This window comes from Lonchura striata, chromosome 2 (genome assembly GCF_050655825.1).
Source record: "Lonchura striata isolate lonStrDom1 chromosome 2, ASM5065582v1, whole genome shotgun sequence".
NCBI classification, from domain to species: Eukaryota; Metazoa; Chordata; class Aves; order Passeriformes; family Estrildidae; genus Lonchura; species Lonchura striata.
The window spans coordinates 87220260-87236975 of NC_140704.1; the positions used below are offsets into that span (position 1 = coordinate 87220260).

General features: G+C 52.1%; 1 protein-coding gene across 1 annotated transcript; it reads left to right on the forward strand.

Annotated features, from left to right (window-relative positions):
- The first annotated feature begins 1877 nt into the window (after positions 1-1877).
- LOC110479530 (myosin-7) lies at positions 1878-16262 on the forward strand. The gene is made up of 41 exons (XM_021546898.4): positions 1878-1888; positions 2530-2587; positions 3184-3401; positions 3829-3972; positions 4338-4494; positions 4616-4643; positions 4872-4983; positions 5377-5469; positions 5594-5657; positions 5854-5952; positions 6041-6144; positions 6224-6362; positions 6446-6564; positions 6672-6821; positions 6994-7164; positions 7296-7605; positions 7689-7756; positions 7895-7982; positions 8099-8216; positions 8304-8427; positions 8620-8756; positions 8836-8962; positions 9076-9204; positions 9275-9517; positions 9871-10047; positions 10162-10307; positions 10393-10483; positions 11155-11544; positions 11634-11760; positions 11863-11981; positions 12284-12480; positions 12673-12856; positions 13095-13260; positions 13341-13465; positions 13547-13855; positions 13990-14193; positions 14397-14522; positions 14625-14900; positions 15369-15464; positions 15918-16052; positions 16141-16262. The coding sequence occupies exons 3-41, from the start codon at positions 3201-3203 to the stop codon at positions 16159-16161; spliced, it is 5814 nt and encodes a 1937-aa protein (XP_021402573.1). The 5' UTR covers positions 1878-1888; positions 2530-2587; positions 3184-3200; the 3' UTR covers positions 16162-16262.
- Positions 16263-16716: the final 454 nt, after the last annotated feature.

Consider the following 16716-nt stretch of genomic DNA (forward strand, 5'->3'; position numbering starts at 1 on the left):
GTGGAAACCGAAAAGATAAAGAGGAAATTCAGGGAAATGGGGGAAAACTGGGGGAGACGGGCAAAGTACAATGTACTTAGAGGAGATCTGGAGAAAGTAATAAAAATTAGGAAAAATATATGAAAAAAATGGTAAATTGGGGAAATAAATTTCAGTTAGGTGAAATTAGGGATATATTCTGGTGAAATTTTTGGAAAATCAGACAGAATTGATGGAAAAGTTTGGGAAATTTGGGAAAAATGAGATACCTTAGGGGAATCAGGGAAATTTAGGGAAGTGTAGGGGAAATAAAGAAAAACTTGGGAATAGTGGAGCAAATTGAGGAAGATTAGGGACAATTCAGAGAGAATAAGAGGAAATTTAAGTGTAAAAAGTCAGAATAGGAAAATTAGAGGAAATAAGGGGAAATTGAGGGAAGATTAGTGAAGTGAGGGAATTAGGGGGAAATTGGGGAAAACAAGGAAATTTGGGGCAAATTGCAGAAAAAAATTAAGACTTTTGGGGAAAAATCTGGAAAATTTGGGAAAGTTAGGGGACACCAAGGAAGTTCAGGACAAATTGATGGAAATATAGGGAAAGCAGCGGGAAACCAAGGAAATTTGTGGCAAGCTGGGGGAGATTTAGGGAAATCAGGGAAAAAACAAGGACATTTGGGAAAAATCAGGAAACTTTGGGGGGAATCAGGAAAACTGGGTGAAATTCAGACACCTGGTCCTCTATATGGCATCTAATGGGATTGATGGGGCCTGGATGCCTGGGTGCCCCTGTCTATTCTTAGGTGAGCTTTGGGGGTCGAGGGGGGGAAGGGGAACCTGTGGGGCCAGCCCCATATATGGTTATGTGGTGAAGGTGCCCACAGCCCCACTGGCGTCACAAGCTGATCAGATGTCAGGGGTTGTGAAGGGGGATGTCCCAAAAATATCCCATTGTGGGGGGAGGGAGAGGGAACAAAGGGATGGGAGGAGGGGCACAGATGCCTGAGTTCCCTTGGAGGGGGAAGGGGGGGGGGTCACACCTGTCCTTTGTCTGTCTGTCCCCTCCCCCACCCCAGGGGGACCCAAGCATCCAGGCGTGTCTTTTGGTTTGCCTCATCTACCCTGTAATAAACTGGGGGGATGGGGCGGGGGGGGGTGGAGGGGAAGGGGAGTTAGAGGGGGCTCCTACAGGGGCTGAGAGTGGGGTATCCTGTGGGTCTGGGGGGTCCTATCGGTCTGGGGAGGCCTATGGGTATTCTGGGAGGCTAGGAGTGGGTTGTATGGAAAGTTCATAGGGCTGGAAGTGGCCTGTGGTAAGGGGGGGAAAATATGAGGGTCCTATAGGGAAATATTTAATGGTCCTATGGGACTGGATATGGGTCCTATAGGACCATGGGACTGGGGAGGGGTGTCTGGGAGTGGGTTCTATGGGGCTGTGTGCACTTACAGGGATCCTACAGAAAGGAAGTAATGGGAACCCTGTGGGGCTGTGAAGGGTTCTATGCACGTGCTGGAGTGGTGTCTTATGTGTCTTATGGTGTCTTATGGGGCTGGGGGAATTGTATGGAGCTGGCAGTAGGTCCTATGAGGTATGGGGGAGCTATAGGGTCCTTTTGAGTGTGAGATATGGGGGTCCCATGGAGTTGGTGGAGCTTTATAGGTCCATAGGGGTCACTGGACTGTCTGGGCCAGTGAAGGTGCTATAGAACTACAGAGCAGAGGGAGGGCCCTATGGATTTGGGGAGTGTCCTGTAGATCCATAGGGGTCACTGTGTCCCTATAGGGCAGTAAGGTGGCCTTGAGGTCACCCGTCTGTCCATGCCCTCCCCACCCCCCGCCGGTGACGCAGCTGCAGGGGGGAGGGGGGGATATAAGGGGGGTCCCCCAGCCAGTGCCTGCAGACCCAGGGGCAGGTGGGGCAGGGGGCACTTGGAGCACTGTGAGGGTCTGGGAGAGGGTTGTGGGGGAACTAGGGGCAACTGAAAGGGACTGGGAAAGAACAGGGAGGAACTGGGAGGGAACTGGGAGGGTCTGTGGGTGAACTGGGAGGGACTGGGAGGGTCTATAGGAGAACTGGGAGGGCCTATGGGGGAACTGGGAGGGACTGGGATTATACTGGGAGGGTCTATAGGGGAACTGGGAGGGACTGGGATTATACTGGGAGGGTCTATAGGGGAACTGGGAGGGACTGGGAGGGACTGGGAGGATCTAGAAAGGAACTGGGAGGGTCTTTGCAGGAGACTGGGATGATACTGGGAGCATGTGTGGGGAAATAGGGTGGGACTGGGATGATGCTGGGAGAGTTTATGTGGTAACTGGGAGGGACTGGGGGATGAGGGAGGGTACTGGGTAAATCCTGGGGGATACTGGGACTTACTGAGCAGTACTCTGTGTATGTGTGTGTGTGTATGTGTCTGTGTGGTGGTGTATTGGAGAAGTACTGGTGGGGCTGGGCTGGGATGCTGGGATGTAATTGGACTTATTGGGATATACTGGGACATACTGGGACATACTGTGTGTGTGCGGGGGGGGGGGCTGCTGTGTCCCGGAGCAGGACCAGAACTGCCCTGAGTCTGCACTGTCATCCTCTGACTTGGAGACTACTGAAAGAGGTGGGGCTGAGTAGTGGAAGGGCTGAGGGGTGTCTGGGGAGACTGGGGGTGACTGGGGGGGTCTGGGATGATACTGGGAGGGTCTAGGGGAACTGGAAAGCACTGAGAGGGATGCAGGAGTACTGGGGAATACTGGGAGGTGCTGGAGTGGGCAGGAAGAGTGAGGCACTGCAAGGAACAGGGAGCACTGGGGAGGGCACTGGGACTTCCAAGAAGGAACTTGGGATGGAGATGAGGACAGGCAGGAACTAGGAGCACTGTAAAGAAACTGGAAGCACTGGAGAAAAATGGGAGAATATGAGATCACCAAGGATGGCCTTTGGATGGGGCTGACTGGGAGCACTGTAAGCTTTGAGAGGGAATTCTAGATAATGGAAGCACTGAGGATGGACTTGGGATGGGCCAGCTGGGAGGAGTGGGAGCATTGGAGAGGAACTGGGAGCACTGGGAAGGAATGGAGTTGGGTTGACCAGGAGGAAGTGGTAGATGTGGAGAAGAACAGGGAATTATGGGTTCACCAAGGAAAGAGCTGCAATGGGGTCAGGTGGGAGGAACTGACAGCATTTGGAGGGTCTCATCCTTCCTACCCCACTCAGCCCTGTCCAGCGCCACCATGCCTGATGTGGAGATGGCTGAATTTGGGGAGGCTGCCCCCTATCTCCGCAAGTCGGAGAAGGAACGGTTAGCTGCCCAGACCCGCCCCTTCGACCTGAAGAAGGATATCTTCGTCCCTGATGAAAAGGAGGAGTATGTCAAGGCCACCATTGTCAGCCGTGAGGGCTCCAAGATCACTGCTGAGACCGAACATGGCAAGGTGGGGGGACCCCAGCAACACCTGGGACACCAGAACCTCAAAATAGCAACTCTATTCCACTTGGGACACAAAGAACTAACCCACCTTCTCTAGAATCCAAGAAACATCTAGACCCCAACACGCCTTCTCCAACACCTACTGGATGCTCAGATTCCACAGCACCTTCTCTAGAACCCAGGAAATATTTAGACCCTTATCCACCTTTTCCAGAACCCACTGGACAGCTAGACCCTATCCAACTTCCTCTCTTACCTCAGAGACACCTAGACCCCAAAACATCTTCTTTATCACTTGAGGGACACCTAGACCTCATCTGGCTCTCAAGGGAACACCCAGATGCCCAACTCCCAGCCCTTTGGGAGGGAACAACTGGGGCAACTCCTTGCCCTGTGTTCCTGCTCCATTGGGTCTTCCTTACATTGAGCAGACAGTGACGGTCAAGGAGGACCAGATCATGCAGCAGAACCCTCCTAAATTTGACAAGATTGAGGACATGGCCATGCTGACTTTCCTCCATGAGCCCGCCGTCCTCTACAACCTGAAGGACCGCTACGCATCTTGGATGATCTATGTGAGTTGGGAGCCCATGAGGTCCTTCAGACCCCATCCAGAATTTGGATGCCCCTTTTGTAGACCCCTTGGGCCACATAGGTGCAAGATGACCCTTCTCCAGATCTCATGGCTCACCCATAACTGGGATGATCCTTCTTTACACCTCTTAAGCCACCCAGATCCAAGGTATCCCAGACCCTTTGGGTAGTCAAAACCAGGATGTCTCTTCTTCAGATCACAGAACTGGGACATCCTCTCTTCAGACCACAGGGGTCACCTAAACCCAAGATATTACACAGACACAAGAGGTTGTTTCGGCAGACCCCTTGGACCACCTGGTAGGGTGGCACCTCCTTACTCTGACCCACCTACTCCTTTCTCCAGACTTACTCAGGGCTCTTCTGTGTGACTGTCAACCCCTATAAGTGGTTGCCTGTCTACAATGCCGAGGTGGTGGCTGCCTACCGGGGAAAGAAGCGGAGTGAAGCTCCACCCCACATCTTCTCCATCTCTGACAATGCCTACCAGAATATGCTAACAGGTAGGGACCTTCTGCAGGGACCCCATATTCATCTTCCCTGATCCTTTTTGGGGAGCAGGAGATGTGGGGCATAGCCAAGGTGGGCTTCAGAACCTCATGTTTCTTCTCCTTATCCCACCAGATCGGGAGAACCAATCCATCCTCATCACGTGAGTAGTCTCATCTGTAAACACTGTCTTAATCCTGCTCACAGCTAAGATCCCCCAACCTGGCACATAGCTCCTCCCCTTCCCTCTTGAAATCATGCCCACAGGCCAACCCTTTATCACTGCATGGATTTGCCTGTGGAGGTCCATTATCCATCCCTCCCCAGTGAGTTCCCACCCCCAGCACCATAGCACCAGTATCCAACCATTGCTCTCCTTGGCTACCTTCAGCGGAGAATCCGGGGCGGGGAAGACTGTGAACACCAAAAGGGTCATCCAATACTTTGCCGTTATCGCTGCCATCGGTGACCGTGGCAAGAAGGAGGCAGGGGCCCCGGGCAAGGTAAGGACAGTGAGTGGGGGAATGACACCCAGGGGCTGGCCAAAATTCTGCCACCTGTCTGTCCAACCAACAACACAATCAACCACCCAAACAATTACCCAGCTGAACACCCAAAAATCCAAGCAATCATCCATCCAACCAACCAACCAACCAACCAACCAACCAACCAACCATCTATCCAATCTTCCATTCATCTGTCCCATCACAATCCAACCAACTAACCGTCCCTCCATCCACCCATGGCATCAACCCACATACCTGTCCATCAATCTGACCACACACAAAAACATTCATGGACTGCTGTGCTCTCCCAGCCATCCATTTCAACCTCACACCCTACATCCTCTGCCCCTTACTGTGAAAACCCCCCTGACACTGTCCCACTCCTCCCAGGGCACTCTGGAGGACCAGATTATCCAGGCCAACCCTGCCTTGGAAGCCTTTGGCAATGCCAAAACTGTCCGGAATGACAACTCATCCCGATTTGTGAGTGTTGGGGGTGGAGTCTGTGAGGAAGAGTCTGTGAGGTGGAGTACGTGGGGAAGGGTCTGTGGGTTGGGTTGATCTGGGATAAGGTGGCCACCTCCACCTCCTTCCAATACTCTTCCAGGGGAAGTTTATCCGGATCCATTTTGGGGCTACTGGAAAGCTAGCATCAGCTGACATTGAGACCTGTGAGTAGGCTGATGTCCATGAGAGGGCATCTTGTTGTCCACCATCCCTTCTATCTCTCCATCCAACTGTCCATCCTTCTCGTCATGCCACCATCCATCTACCATTACACATCCTCAAACCTTCCTCCATTCATCCATCTGACCCTCCATCTCTTCATCCCAACTTCCACCCATTTTCTGTTCATCCCCACCCCAGACCTCCTAGAGAAGTCCCGTGTCATCTTCCAGTTGAAGGCTGAAAGAAACTACCACATTTACTACCAGATCCTCTCCAATAAGAAGCCAGAGCTGCTGGGTGAGCCATTTTCCCAGCCTATCTGCAAATATCTGATCCTGCATCCCTTTTGGGACCTGCCTATCTCAATCCCTTTTTCTCATTTCAGACATGATGCTGGTGACCAACAACCCCTACGACTATGCCTTCATCTCCCAAGGAGAGACCACAGTTCCATCCATTGATGATGGAGAGGAGCTCCTCGCCACAGATGTGAGATGGGAGGCCATCAGGCAGTGTGTATGTGCTTCTGTGGGCTGGAGAAAATCTTGACCACATTTTTGCTCCACAGAGTGCCTTTGATGTCCTGGGCTTCACCCCAGAGGAGAAGAACTCCATCTATAAACTGACAGGGGCCATCATGCACTTTGGCAACATGAAGTTTAAGCAGAAACAACGGGAAGAGCAGGCAGAACCAGATGGCACAGAAGGTTGGGTCCAGTCAAGGCCGAAGTGGAAACTGGGTGAACTCCACAATTCTTCCAGGTTCATATTTTCTCTTCTTCATCCTCAGAGGCAGACAAGTCAGCTTACCTAATGGGGCTGAACTCAGCTGATCTTCTCAAGGGGTTGTGCCACCCTCGGGTCAAGGTGGGCAATGAGTATGTCACCAAGGGGCAGAATGTCCAGCAGGTAGGTAGGACATCCCCAAAATGTCCTCCTTTTGGGGTGACATGGTGCCATCTCCAGCAAGGAGAACACTAGGAGGCCCTCTCATTGGTGGGACATCCTTCTTCCAGGTGATTTATGCTGTTGGAGCCTTGGCCAAAGCTGTGTATGAGAAGATGTTCAACTGGATGGTGACCAGGATCAACAATTCACTGGAGACCAAGCAGCCACGGCAGTACTTCATTGGTGTGCTGGATATTGCTGGCTTTGAAATCTTTGATGTAAGCCCTGGTTGACTGTGTTGTGTTGACTCCATTGGATGTAGATTAGTCCTACTGGATGGTCAGACAACTGTTTTTATTTGTGTTGACCCTGTTGGGGCTCAGGTTGATCCCGTTGAACATATTTGTTGTTCTGTTGACCCCACTGGACATCTCCTCTCTTCTACCCCAGTTCAACAGCTTTGAGCAGCTCTGCATCAACTTCACCAATGAGAAGTTGCAGCAGTTTTTCAACCACCACATGTTCGTGCTGGAGCAGGAGGAATACAAGAAGGAGGGCATTGAGTGGGAGTTCATTGACTTTGGCATGGACCTCCAGGCCTGCATTGACCTCATTGAGAAGGTACCACCTCCCTTAGGGCCTCATGGGGCTGGGGAAGGGCCTTTTCAGTTTCAGGTTGACAGGAACCCCAAAGTTGACCAGTTGGCTTGTACTTGGTGTTCACTGTAGCCAACAAAGTCTTTTCTTCCTAGCCCATGGGGATCATGTCCATCCTGGAGGAGGAGTGCATGTTTCCCAAGGCCACAGACATGACCTTCAAGGCCAAGCTCTTTGATAATCACTTGGGCAAGTCGGCCAACTTTGGGAAGCCACGCAACATCAAGGGAAAGCAAGAGGCTCACTTTGCCCTTATACACTATGCTGGCACGGTGGACTACAACATCATTGGGTGGCTGCAGAAGAACAAGGATCCTCTCAATGAGACAGTGGTGGGGCTCTACCAGAAATCAGCCCTGAAGCTCTTGGCCAACCTCTTTGCCAACTATGCTGGGGCAGATGCACGTAAGAGGAATCCCCTTCCTTAGCATCTGGGGTTCTTTCTACCCTGTCCCTGTCCTATCTCACCCTTTCTTCTTCTTCAACAGCTGTGGAGAAGGGGAAAGGAGCCAAGAAGAAAGGTTCCTCCTTCCAAACTGTCTCTGCCCTGCATCGGGTGAGAGTCCAAGGGTTATTGGTGGACCCCAGGGTGTGTGGGTATGGAAAACATGTCCCAGAGCAAGGGATGACTCTTGGTGGGACAGGCTGGGGGAGTGTCTTCATTCCCTTCATCACCTCCTCCTCCATTTTTCAGGAGAATCTCAACAAATTGATGACCAATCTACGGTCTACCCACCCTCATTTCGTCCGCTGCATCATCCCCAATGAGACCAAGTCTCCTGGTGAGCCAATCCCTGAAGGTTGATCCAGAGGACAGTGCTGGACTCTGGCCAAAGGTGGTGGTGGGGAGCAGTGCTGTGGGGCAGGCCTTGGCTCACCAGTCTTGATGACCCACTAGGTGTGATGAACAACCCCTTGGTAATGCACCAGCTTCGCTGCAATGGAGTGCTGGAAGGCATCCGTATCTGCCGCAAGGGCTTCCCCAATCGCATCCTCTATGGAGACTTCCGTCAGCGGTAGGCACAGAGGAGAAAATGTGGGAATGGGGTGGACAACCCCACTCGGGCTGTTTTCAGAGGTTTCCTGTTCTCTCTGGTCACCAGGTACCGCATCCTGAACCCTGCTGCCATCCCTGAGGGGCAGTTCATTGACAGCCGCAAGGGGGCTGAGAAGCTCCTGGGATCCCTTGATATTGACCACAACCAGTATAAATTTGGACACACCAAGGTGAGGTAACTTGGTTTCTGTTCTGGTGGCCCCACCATCCACAAGGTTTTCATGGGGTGACCAGACAAACTGTATGGTTCCATCATCTACTTGTCCACCTGCCCATCTGAGTTCCCTCCATCCACACCACTGCTTACCACCACCACCACACCTCCAAATCCCAACAGCACTTATCTTCATATTTCCTCAAAGGTCTTCTTCAAGGCTGGGCTGCTGGGGTTGCTGGAAGAAATGAGGGATGAGCGCCTGGCCCGGATCATGACCCGCTTGCAGGCCCAAGTCCGTGGTTTCCTGTCCCGTCAGGAATTCAAGAAGATCCTGGAGCGCAGGTAAGTGGTGAGATGGAGATGGTGCATCCATATTGAGTGGAAGCCTCTGGTGACTCACATCTTGATGGGGCTTCTCCAGAGACTCATTGCTGGTGATCCAGTGGAACATCAGGGCCTTCATGGGGGTGAAGAACTGGCCTTGGATGAAGCTCTACTTCAAGATCAAGCCCTTGCTGAAGAGTGCTGAGACGGAGAAAGAGATGCAGGTAGGACAGAGCCATGCGTAGGGAAGGTGGGTGTGCGGATGGAGAGAGGAAGTGGTAGGTGGGGACAAAAGGGAAGAAATGAGATTTACATGGCACCTTTGTGCCTCCAACAGAACATGAAGGAAGAGTTTGGGCGGCTGAAGGAGGCCTTAGAGAAGTCAGAAGCCCGGCGGAAGGAGCTGGAGGAGAAGATGGTCTCTATGCTGCAGGAGAAAAATGACCTTCAGCTCCAAGTGCAGGCTGTGAGTGACTTAGATGTCTCAGTCCCGCACTCCTTTTTCATTCACCTCAAACCAAGCTTATCCCTTCCAGGAGCAAGACAACCTGGCTGACGCTGAAGAGCGCTGTGACCAGCTGATCAAGAACAAGATCCAGCTGGAGGCCAAGGTGAAGGAGATGACTGAGCGGATGGAGGATGAGGAGGAGATGAATGCTGAATTGACAGCAAAGAAGAGGAAGCTGGAGGATGAATGCTCAGAGCTGAAGAAAGACATTGATGACCTGGAGTTGTCATTGGCCAAGGTGGAAAAGGAAAAACATGCCACTGAGAACAAGGTGAGGGTGGGGAGAGGTCTTGACCTCAAATTGTGGGGAACTGAGCTGACTCAAGACAAAGTGAATAGAGTCTCGTTAAGACCCAAGGTTGGTTGGGTTAGATTCCCAAGAATCAAGGCTGTTTAGGTTGCCAAATTCAAGGCTGGATGAGTTGGGTCATGAAGACCCAAAACTGCTTGGGTTGAGTTGTGATAATCCAAGACTGGTTGGATTGCATCACCAAGAATCAAGTCTGGTTGTGTTTTCCTACATCTCCTGACTTAAACACAGGTTCACAAAGAGCAAAAACAACCTCCTGTCTCTTGTCCTACCTCTGGTACCAAGCTGGAGGCTTGATATTTCTCCCCCTGCAGGTCAAGAACCTCACAGAAGAGATGGCTGGGCTGGATGAGATAATTGTCAAGCTAACAAAGGAGAAGAAGGCCCTGCAAGAATCTCACCAGCAAGCGCTGGATGACCTGCAGGCAGAGGAAGACAAAGTCAATACCTTGACAAAGGCCAAAGTTAAGCTGGAACAGCAAGTGGATGACGTGAGTATAGGCCACTCCCACAACTGGCGCATAGCTGGTCCCTTGTGATATGGGAAGTCCTTCTGGAGTGTGTGTTTATGAGGGCTGATGGGTGTGTCTCTTCCACACTTGCAGCTGGAGAGTTCACTGGAGCAAGAGAAGAAGATCCGGATGGACCTGGAACGGGCCAAAAGGAAGCTGGAGGGTGATTTGAAGCTAGCTCAGGAGAACATAATGGACCTGGAGAATGACAAGCAACAACTGGATGAGAGGCTGAAAAAGTGAGGGCTGGCACGCTTGCTTGTCCTTTACACCTCTGCTGAGCGCTCAGAAGAATGACTTACTGGTGTTTCTCCCCACACCTAGGAAAGACTTTGAGCTCAATGCCCTCAATGCCAGAATCGAGGATGAACAAGCAGTTGCAGCCCAGCTCCAGAAGAAGCTCAAAGAGCTTCAGGTGAGGTGGGCTTCAGCTTGGGGGTCAAGCAGAAGGAGGAACTGGTCCTCCCCATTATCTTCTTCATATCTTTTTGAGAAGAACTTAAACAAATATGACACCCACTTGAGGTCAGAAGCCCATTGAATATCCCTTGTCCCAGAACCTCTTTGTCATTTATTGCCTTGAAATGACTCATGGGCTCCTGGACAGGTTGGCTTTCATGGGGGTTGAGCTGAATCAATGGGTTTGGAGTATTCAAGGTATGGGGAGCATCTAAGGTAGAATAATCTGAGCTGAGCAGACCACCTGGGTTAAATCATGTTCATTCCAATATCCTTAGAGAAATTTGTGCTGAGTTGTCTGTTAGTGCAATTAGAATGGACCAATTGGGATGTCCTCGAGACCAGCTGAGTTGAAGAATCTCAAGATAATTTGAGAAGGTGGAGTGTCTTCAAATAAGGCCAGGTTGGTCTAGAGAGCTCAGATCTTGACTAGGTTGAAAAGAACTGGATGGTATTGAGGCTGGTTGAGATGAAGAGTCTACAGCTGTCTAGGTTGAGCTGAACAGTCCACAGTTGGTTGGGTTGACTTGAATTGACTTAAAGACTCTCCAGACCAATTGGCTGAGTTGAGTGGAGGACTTGGGTGAAACCAAGTCTGCTGAAAACATGTTCATCCCTGGAGCACAGGCGCGAATTGAGGAGCTGGAGGAGGAGTTAGAAGCGGAGCGGACAGGCAGAGCCAAGGTGGAGAAGCTGCGCTCAGACCTGTCACGAGAGCTGGAGGAGATCAGTGAGCGGCTGGAGGAGGCAGGTGGTGCCACTTCAGTGCAGATCGAGCTCAACAAGAAGAGGGAGGCAGAGTTCCAGAAGATGCGGCGGGACCTGGAAGAGGCGACGCTGCAGCATGAGGCCACAGCTGCTGCGCTGCGCAAGAAGCACGCCGACAGCGTGGCCGAGCTCAGTGAGCAGATTGACAACTTACAGCGTGTCAAGCAGAAGCTGGAAAAGGAGAAAAGTGAGCTCAAGCTGGAGCTAGATGATGTTGGCTCCAATATGGAGCAACTGATAAAGGCCAAGGTAGGAAATAGGTCTCTAGCCATGAAGGAACAACACTTCCACTGCCCTCTCAAGGCTCCCTTTCATCTTCTTGCCCTTCCTAATTGTAGGCCAACCTGGAGAAGATGTGCCGCACCATGGAAGATCAGATGAATGAGCACCGGACCAAGTCCGAAGAGGCTCAACGCATGGTCAATGACCTCACCACTCAACGAGCCAAGCTCCAGACAGAAAATGGTGAGGGCCTTGCTCTTCCCTAACCCGATTGCCTAATTCTTGCCCAGTGGGGTGGCTCTGGGGTGTGCCCTGCAACTGATTATCTGCCATTCTACCCGACAGGTGAGCTCTCCAGGCAGCTGGAGGAGAAGGAAGCCTTCATAAACCAGATGACACGAGGGAAACTCACCTACACCCAACAGCTGGAGGACCTCAAGAGGCAGCTAGAGGAAGAAGTCAAGGTAGGACTTTGCTGGGGGGGGTCAGTGAGACTGAAATAAACCTCTAATGCCAAGGATGTGGTTGGTTTGAGATGGAGAAGTACATCATGAGCCTGCCCTCACAGTAGGAGAAAATTAATTGAAGGTCCTCAGAAATTCACTAGGGCTGGTGAGTTACAAGGAGGTTGGATTGGGTTAGGTTGGGTTGGGTTGGATTGGATTTCCTGGTTGGTAATTACGTAGTTGGAGTTGGAGAATGCCAATATGGCTCAAATTGATATAGATGCAACTTCTCCTCACCTCGTAACTCTCTTCCCTCCCAGGCCAAGAATGCACTGGCCCATGCCCTCCAGTCAGCCCGGCATGACTGCGACCTTCTGAGGGAGCAGTATGAGGAGGAGACAGAGGCCAAGGCTGAGCTCCAGCGCTCACTCTCCAAGGCCAACTCTGAGGTGGCACAGTGGAGGACCAAGTATGAGACAGATGCCATCCAGCGCACTGAGGAACTGGAGGAAGCCAAGTGAGTCATCTCCCCATGAAGGGAGCTGCTATGGGGCAGGGGAGACTCTTCTACAGTACAAGGATGTTTCTGGAGATGGTAGAGGAGATCCAGAGCAGAGCTTCAGCTAACCCAGAGCCTTAGGGTGCAAGAAGGTTTGAGTTGGCCCACTTAGTCCATGGGTCATCACAGCCAGGTTTCCTCCCATGGCAGGAAGAAGCTGGCCCAGCGGCTGCAGGAGGCTGAGGAGGCAGTGGAGGCGGTCAATGCCAAGTGTTCTTCCCTGGAGAAGACCAAACACCGGCTGCAAAATGAAATTGAAGATCTCATGGCAGACCTGGAGCGGTCAAATGCAGCAGCTGCTGCATTGGATAAGAAGCAGAGAAACTTTGACAAGGTGGGAGAACCAAGAAATGATGGAAGGAGACAGGTGGGAAGGGGGTAGATAAATGTTGGTCCCATTAATCAGAAAAAGGCAGGAGAGGTCCAGAAGAAAGCTGAACAACTTTCAAGAGCCATGTTTTAGCAGAGCCTCAGGTCCCTTTCAGGAGAATATTGGGGAAAGTAGGAGGAGAAGGATGAAAAGAGGGTTCTTCATGGGAAAAGCAGCAGCAAACCAGGTGGTGTCGTCATAGATCTTGTCTGAGTGGAAGCAGAAGTTTGAAGAGTCACAGGTTGAGTTGGAAGCGTCGCAGAAAGAAGCCAGGTCCCTCAGCACCGAGCTCTTCAAGCTGAAAAATGCCTATGAGGAGTCACTTGATCACTTAGAGACTTTAAAGAGGGAAAACAAGAATCTCCAAGGTGAGACTGTGGTCCTTCCCTGCCCACCTTTTTGTATTCCACTACCTTCCCCTAAGTCTGATGGGATTTCATCTGAGCAGAGGAGATCTCGGACCTGACGGAGCAGCTGGGTGGCAGCCACAAGACCATCCATGAATTGGAGAAAGTCCGGAAGCAGCTGGATGCCGAGAAATTGGAGCTCCAAGCTGCACTGGAAGAGGCTGAGGTGAGCCAAATCACATCTCCATGAGTCCCATGTTGTCCTAGTCTTCTTTGTGGCTCTCTAATTTCTTTCTGTCTCCACCAGGCCTCTCTGGAGCATGAGGAGGGCAAGATCCTGAGGGCCCAACTGGAGTTCAACCAGGTCAAGGCAGACTATGAGCGCAAGCTGGCTGAGAAGGATGAGGAGATGGAACAGGCCAAGCGCAACCACCTGCGGGTGGTGGACTCACTGCAGACATCTCTGGATGCTGAGACCCGGAGCCGCAATGAGGCCCTGAGGCTGAAGAAGAAGATGGAGGGTGACCTCAATGAGATGGAGATTCAGCTCAGCCATGCCAACCGTGTGGCTGCTGAAGCTCAGAAGCAAGTCAAGACACTGCAGGGCTGCCTCAAGGTATCCATCAGACTTCCATTGCATAAGCATATTGACATGTAGGAGGTCCCACCACCCCAAAGTGGAAGAAAAGTAGACCTTAAGCCACTTCCCCACCATCCCTGCTCACCCTCTCCCCCCATGTCGCCTTGTAGGACACCCAACTGCAGCTGGATGATGTGGTAAGAGCCAATGAAGACTTGAAGGAGAATATTGCCATTGTGGAGAGGAGAAACAACCTCCTCCAATCTGAGCTGGAGGAGCTGCGGGCAGTGGTGGAACAGACTGAGAGGGCTCGCAAGTTGGCCGAGCAGGAGCTGATTGAGGCCAGCGAGAGGGTCCAGCTTCTCCACTCACAGGTAAGACATCACATACCTTCAAGAACAGAGGTCACCTCCATCCATGGATGTGGCCTTCTAATGGGTTGAATTACCAAGATCTCCAGATCCTTTAAGTCTGCAGAGTTGGCAGGGAGTAGAGGGGCATTCAGTCCTGGGGGGTTGAAGAAGGATGGGTCAGCAGTTCAAAAGACACCTCCTGAGATCCTTTCCTCTAACTCCAGAACACCAGCCTCATCAACCAGAAGAAGAAGATGGAGGCTGACATCTCCCAGCTGCAGACAGAGGTGGAAGAGGCCATCCAGGAGTGCAGGAATGCTGAAGAGAAAGCCAAGAAAGCCATCACTGATGTGAGTGCCATGGTGGGACCTACATCTAGGACACCTTCCACTGGAGGATGATGGAGAGCATGCTTTGGTCCTCCTTCTCTGCTTGCTTCCCTCCTTGGACAGGCGGCCATGATGGCAGAGGAGCTGAAGAAGGAGCAGGATACCAGCGCCCATCTGGAGCGGATGAAGAAGAACATGGAGCAGACCATCAAGGACCTGCAGATGAGGTTGGATGAGGCTGAGCAGTTGGCCCTCAAAGGGGGCAAGAAGCAGCTGCAGAAGCTGGAGGCCCGTGTGCGGGAGCTGGAGAATGAGCTGGAGGCTGAGCAGAAGCGCCATGCCGAGAGTGTCAAGGGTCTCCGCAAGTCTGAGCGTCGCGTCAAGGAGCTCAGCTATCAGGTGGGTTGCCTGAGGTGGCGCTCGAGGTCATCCACTTTGCCTGTGGCCCCAGGGCCTTATGCCTCATGCTGTACATGATCTGGAACATGGCTGACCTGCTGGCCAGAGAGACACAGGCTGTCTAGGTTCAATACTAAACCACCCACTGCATGTATGTCTGATACTGCAGAGGGATCCAGAATATTGTTTGGTTCATGAGCCACCCAGGCCACCTTTCAGTGTCCTAGCATCCATGAGGTCTTTGCATGATCCAGAACCTCAGATGGGACCTCAGGGGAAAGCAGATACCTTCACACAAGGAGACAACTCACTTTCTGCCCCACAGTTGAGGCCACCCACAGATTTAGAGAAGCTCCACTCCTCAAGAACATCATTAACTATCTCCTGACCCTCACTGACCCACAAGAGCTCGTGGTGATTTAAAGTGCAGACAGAGTCATGTCCTGACCCACATGTCTCACCCCACAGACGGAGGAGGACCGTAAAAATATGGTCCGGCTCCAAGACCTCGTGGACAAGCTCCAAATGAAGGTCAAGGCCTACAAGCGACAGGCAGAGGAGGCAGTGAGTACTGGAGGGACATCTGTGGGACCACCCACAGGAGGGGAAAATGTGGCATGGGGTGTGGGAGAGAATGTTGGAAGTAGTAGGGGACCTTGGGGTGGTCAAGGGGTGGGGTGTCAGAGGGTGAACAGAGTAGGTCAAAAGAAAGTGGAGAAAGTGGGTGGGTGGTGGGATGTGGAGAATGTTGGGTGGGAAGGATGGATGGATGGATTGATGGATGGATGGATGGATGGATGAATGGATGGATGGATGGATGGATGGATGGATGGATGGATGGACGGACGGATGGAATGTTAGATGAATGGCTTGTTGAGGAGATAGCTGGGTGCCTGGAATATGGGATGTCTGGATGGACAGGGGGGGCAGGTAGAGCAATAAGAAGACAGGATGGAAGGACAGCTGGCAGGAAGCCCGACAGAGTGTGGGAGCCTCACTGGTGTTCATACCCCTCAGGAGGAACAGGCCAACTCCAACCTGGCCAAGTTCCGCAAGGCACAGCATGAGCTGGATGAGGCAGAGGAGCGTGCTGACATCGCTGAGTCCCAGGTCAACAAGCTGCGGGCCAAGAGCCGTGACATTGGAGCCAAGGTAGGGACTTACCCCTGCTCTACAGCTGCCCCATGGCTGCCCCACAACTTCCTCATGCTCACAATCCCTTTTTCTCATTCTCTGTCAGAAGGGACTCAATGAAGAGTGAAGCTCTGGACACCCAACAATATCCCAGGACCTCCAAGTGGCCCACCCTGACTCCCAGCCCCCTAACCTTGGTCAGCCAATAAAAAGAATTGAGCAGCATCAGTTTTTATGGGGCTGTGTTTGTGTGGGGAGGGTGGGGTTTCCCCATGGCATGGCACCCACAAGATGTCTGTAGCCCACACAAGATCACCAACCAGTGTACAGCATAGAGTGCCCCACAGCACGATGCAATCAGACCCACAGTACAATGAGATGTGAACCATGAGCTCAACCTTGAGCTGCCTCACAGTGTATCTGCTGTGGGGCAGATATTCCATTTCCTCCATGGTGTTCTGTAACCTCAACCTGCTCCACACCAGCCTAGATCCATGTGGGGAGACACATGTCTGGGGGCAGAAGTAGGGGTGGGGACAGGGGGACCCCAGGAGGTGGGGAAGAGCATCTGGGATCCCCACATGTGGGACAGAGTCTGGGTGGACTCCTCAGGCATGTTTTGGTTCCTGAGGTTGCACCTTCTCCTGCTGCAGGTGCTGAGGTCCCTCTGTCCTGGTCTCAG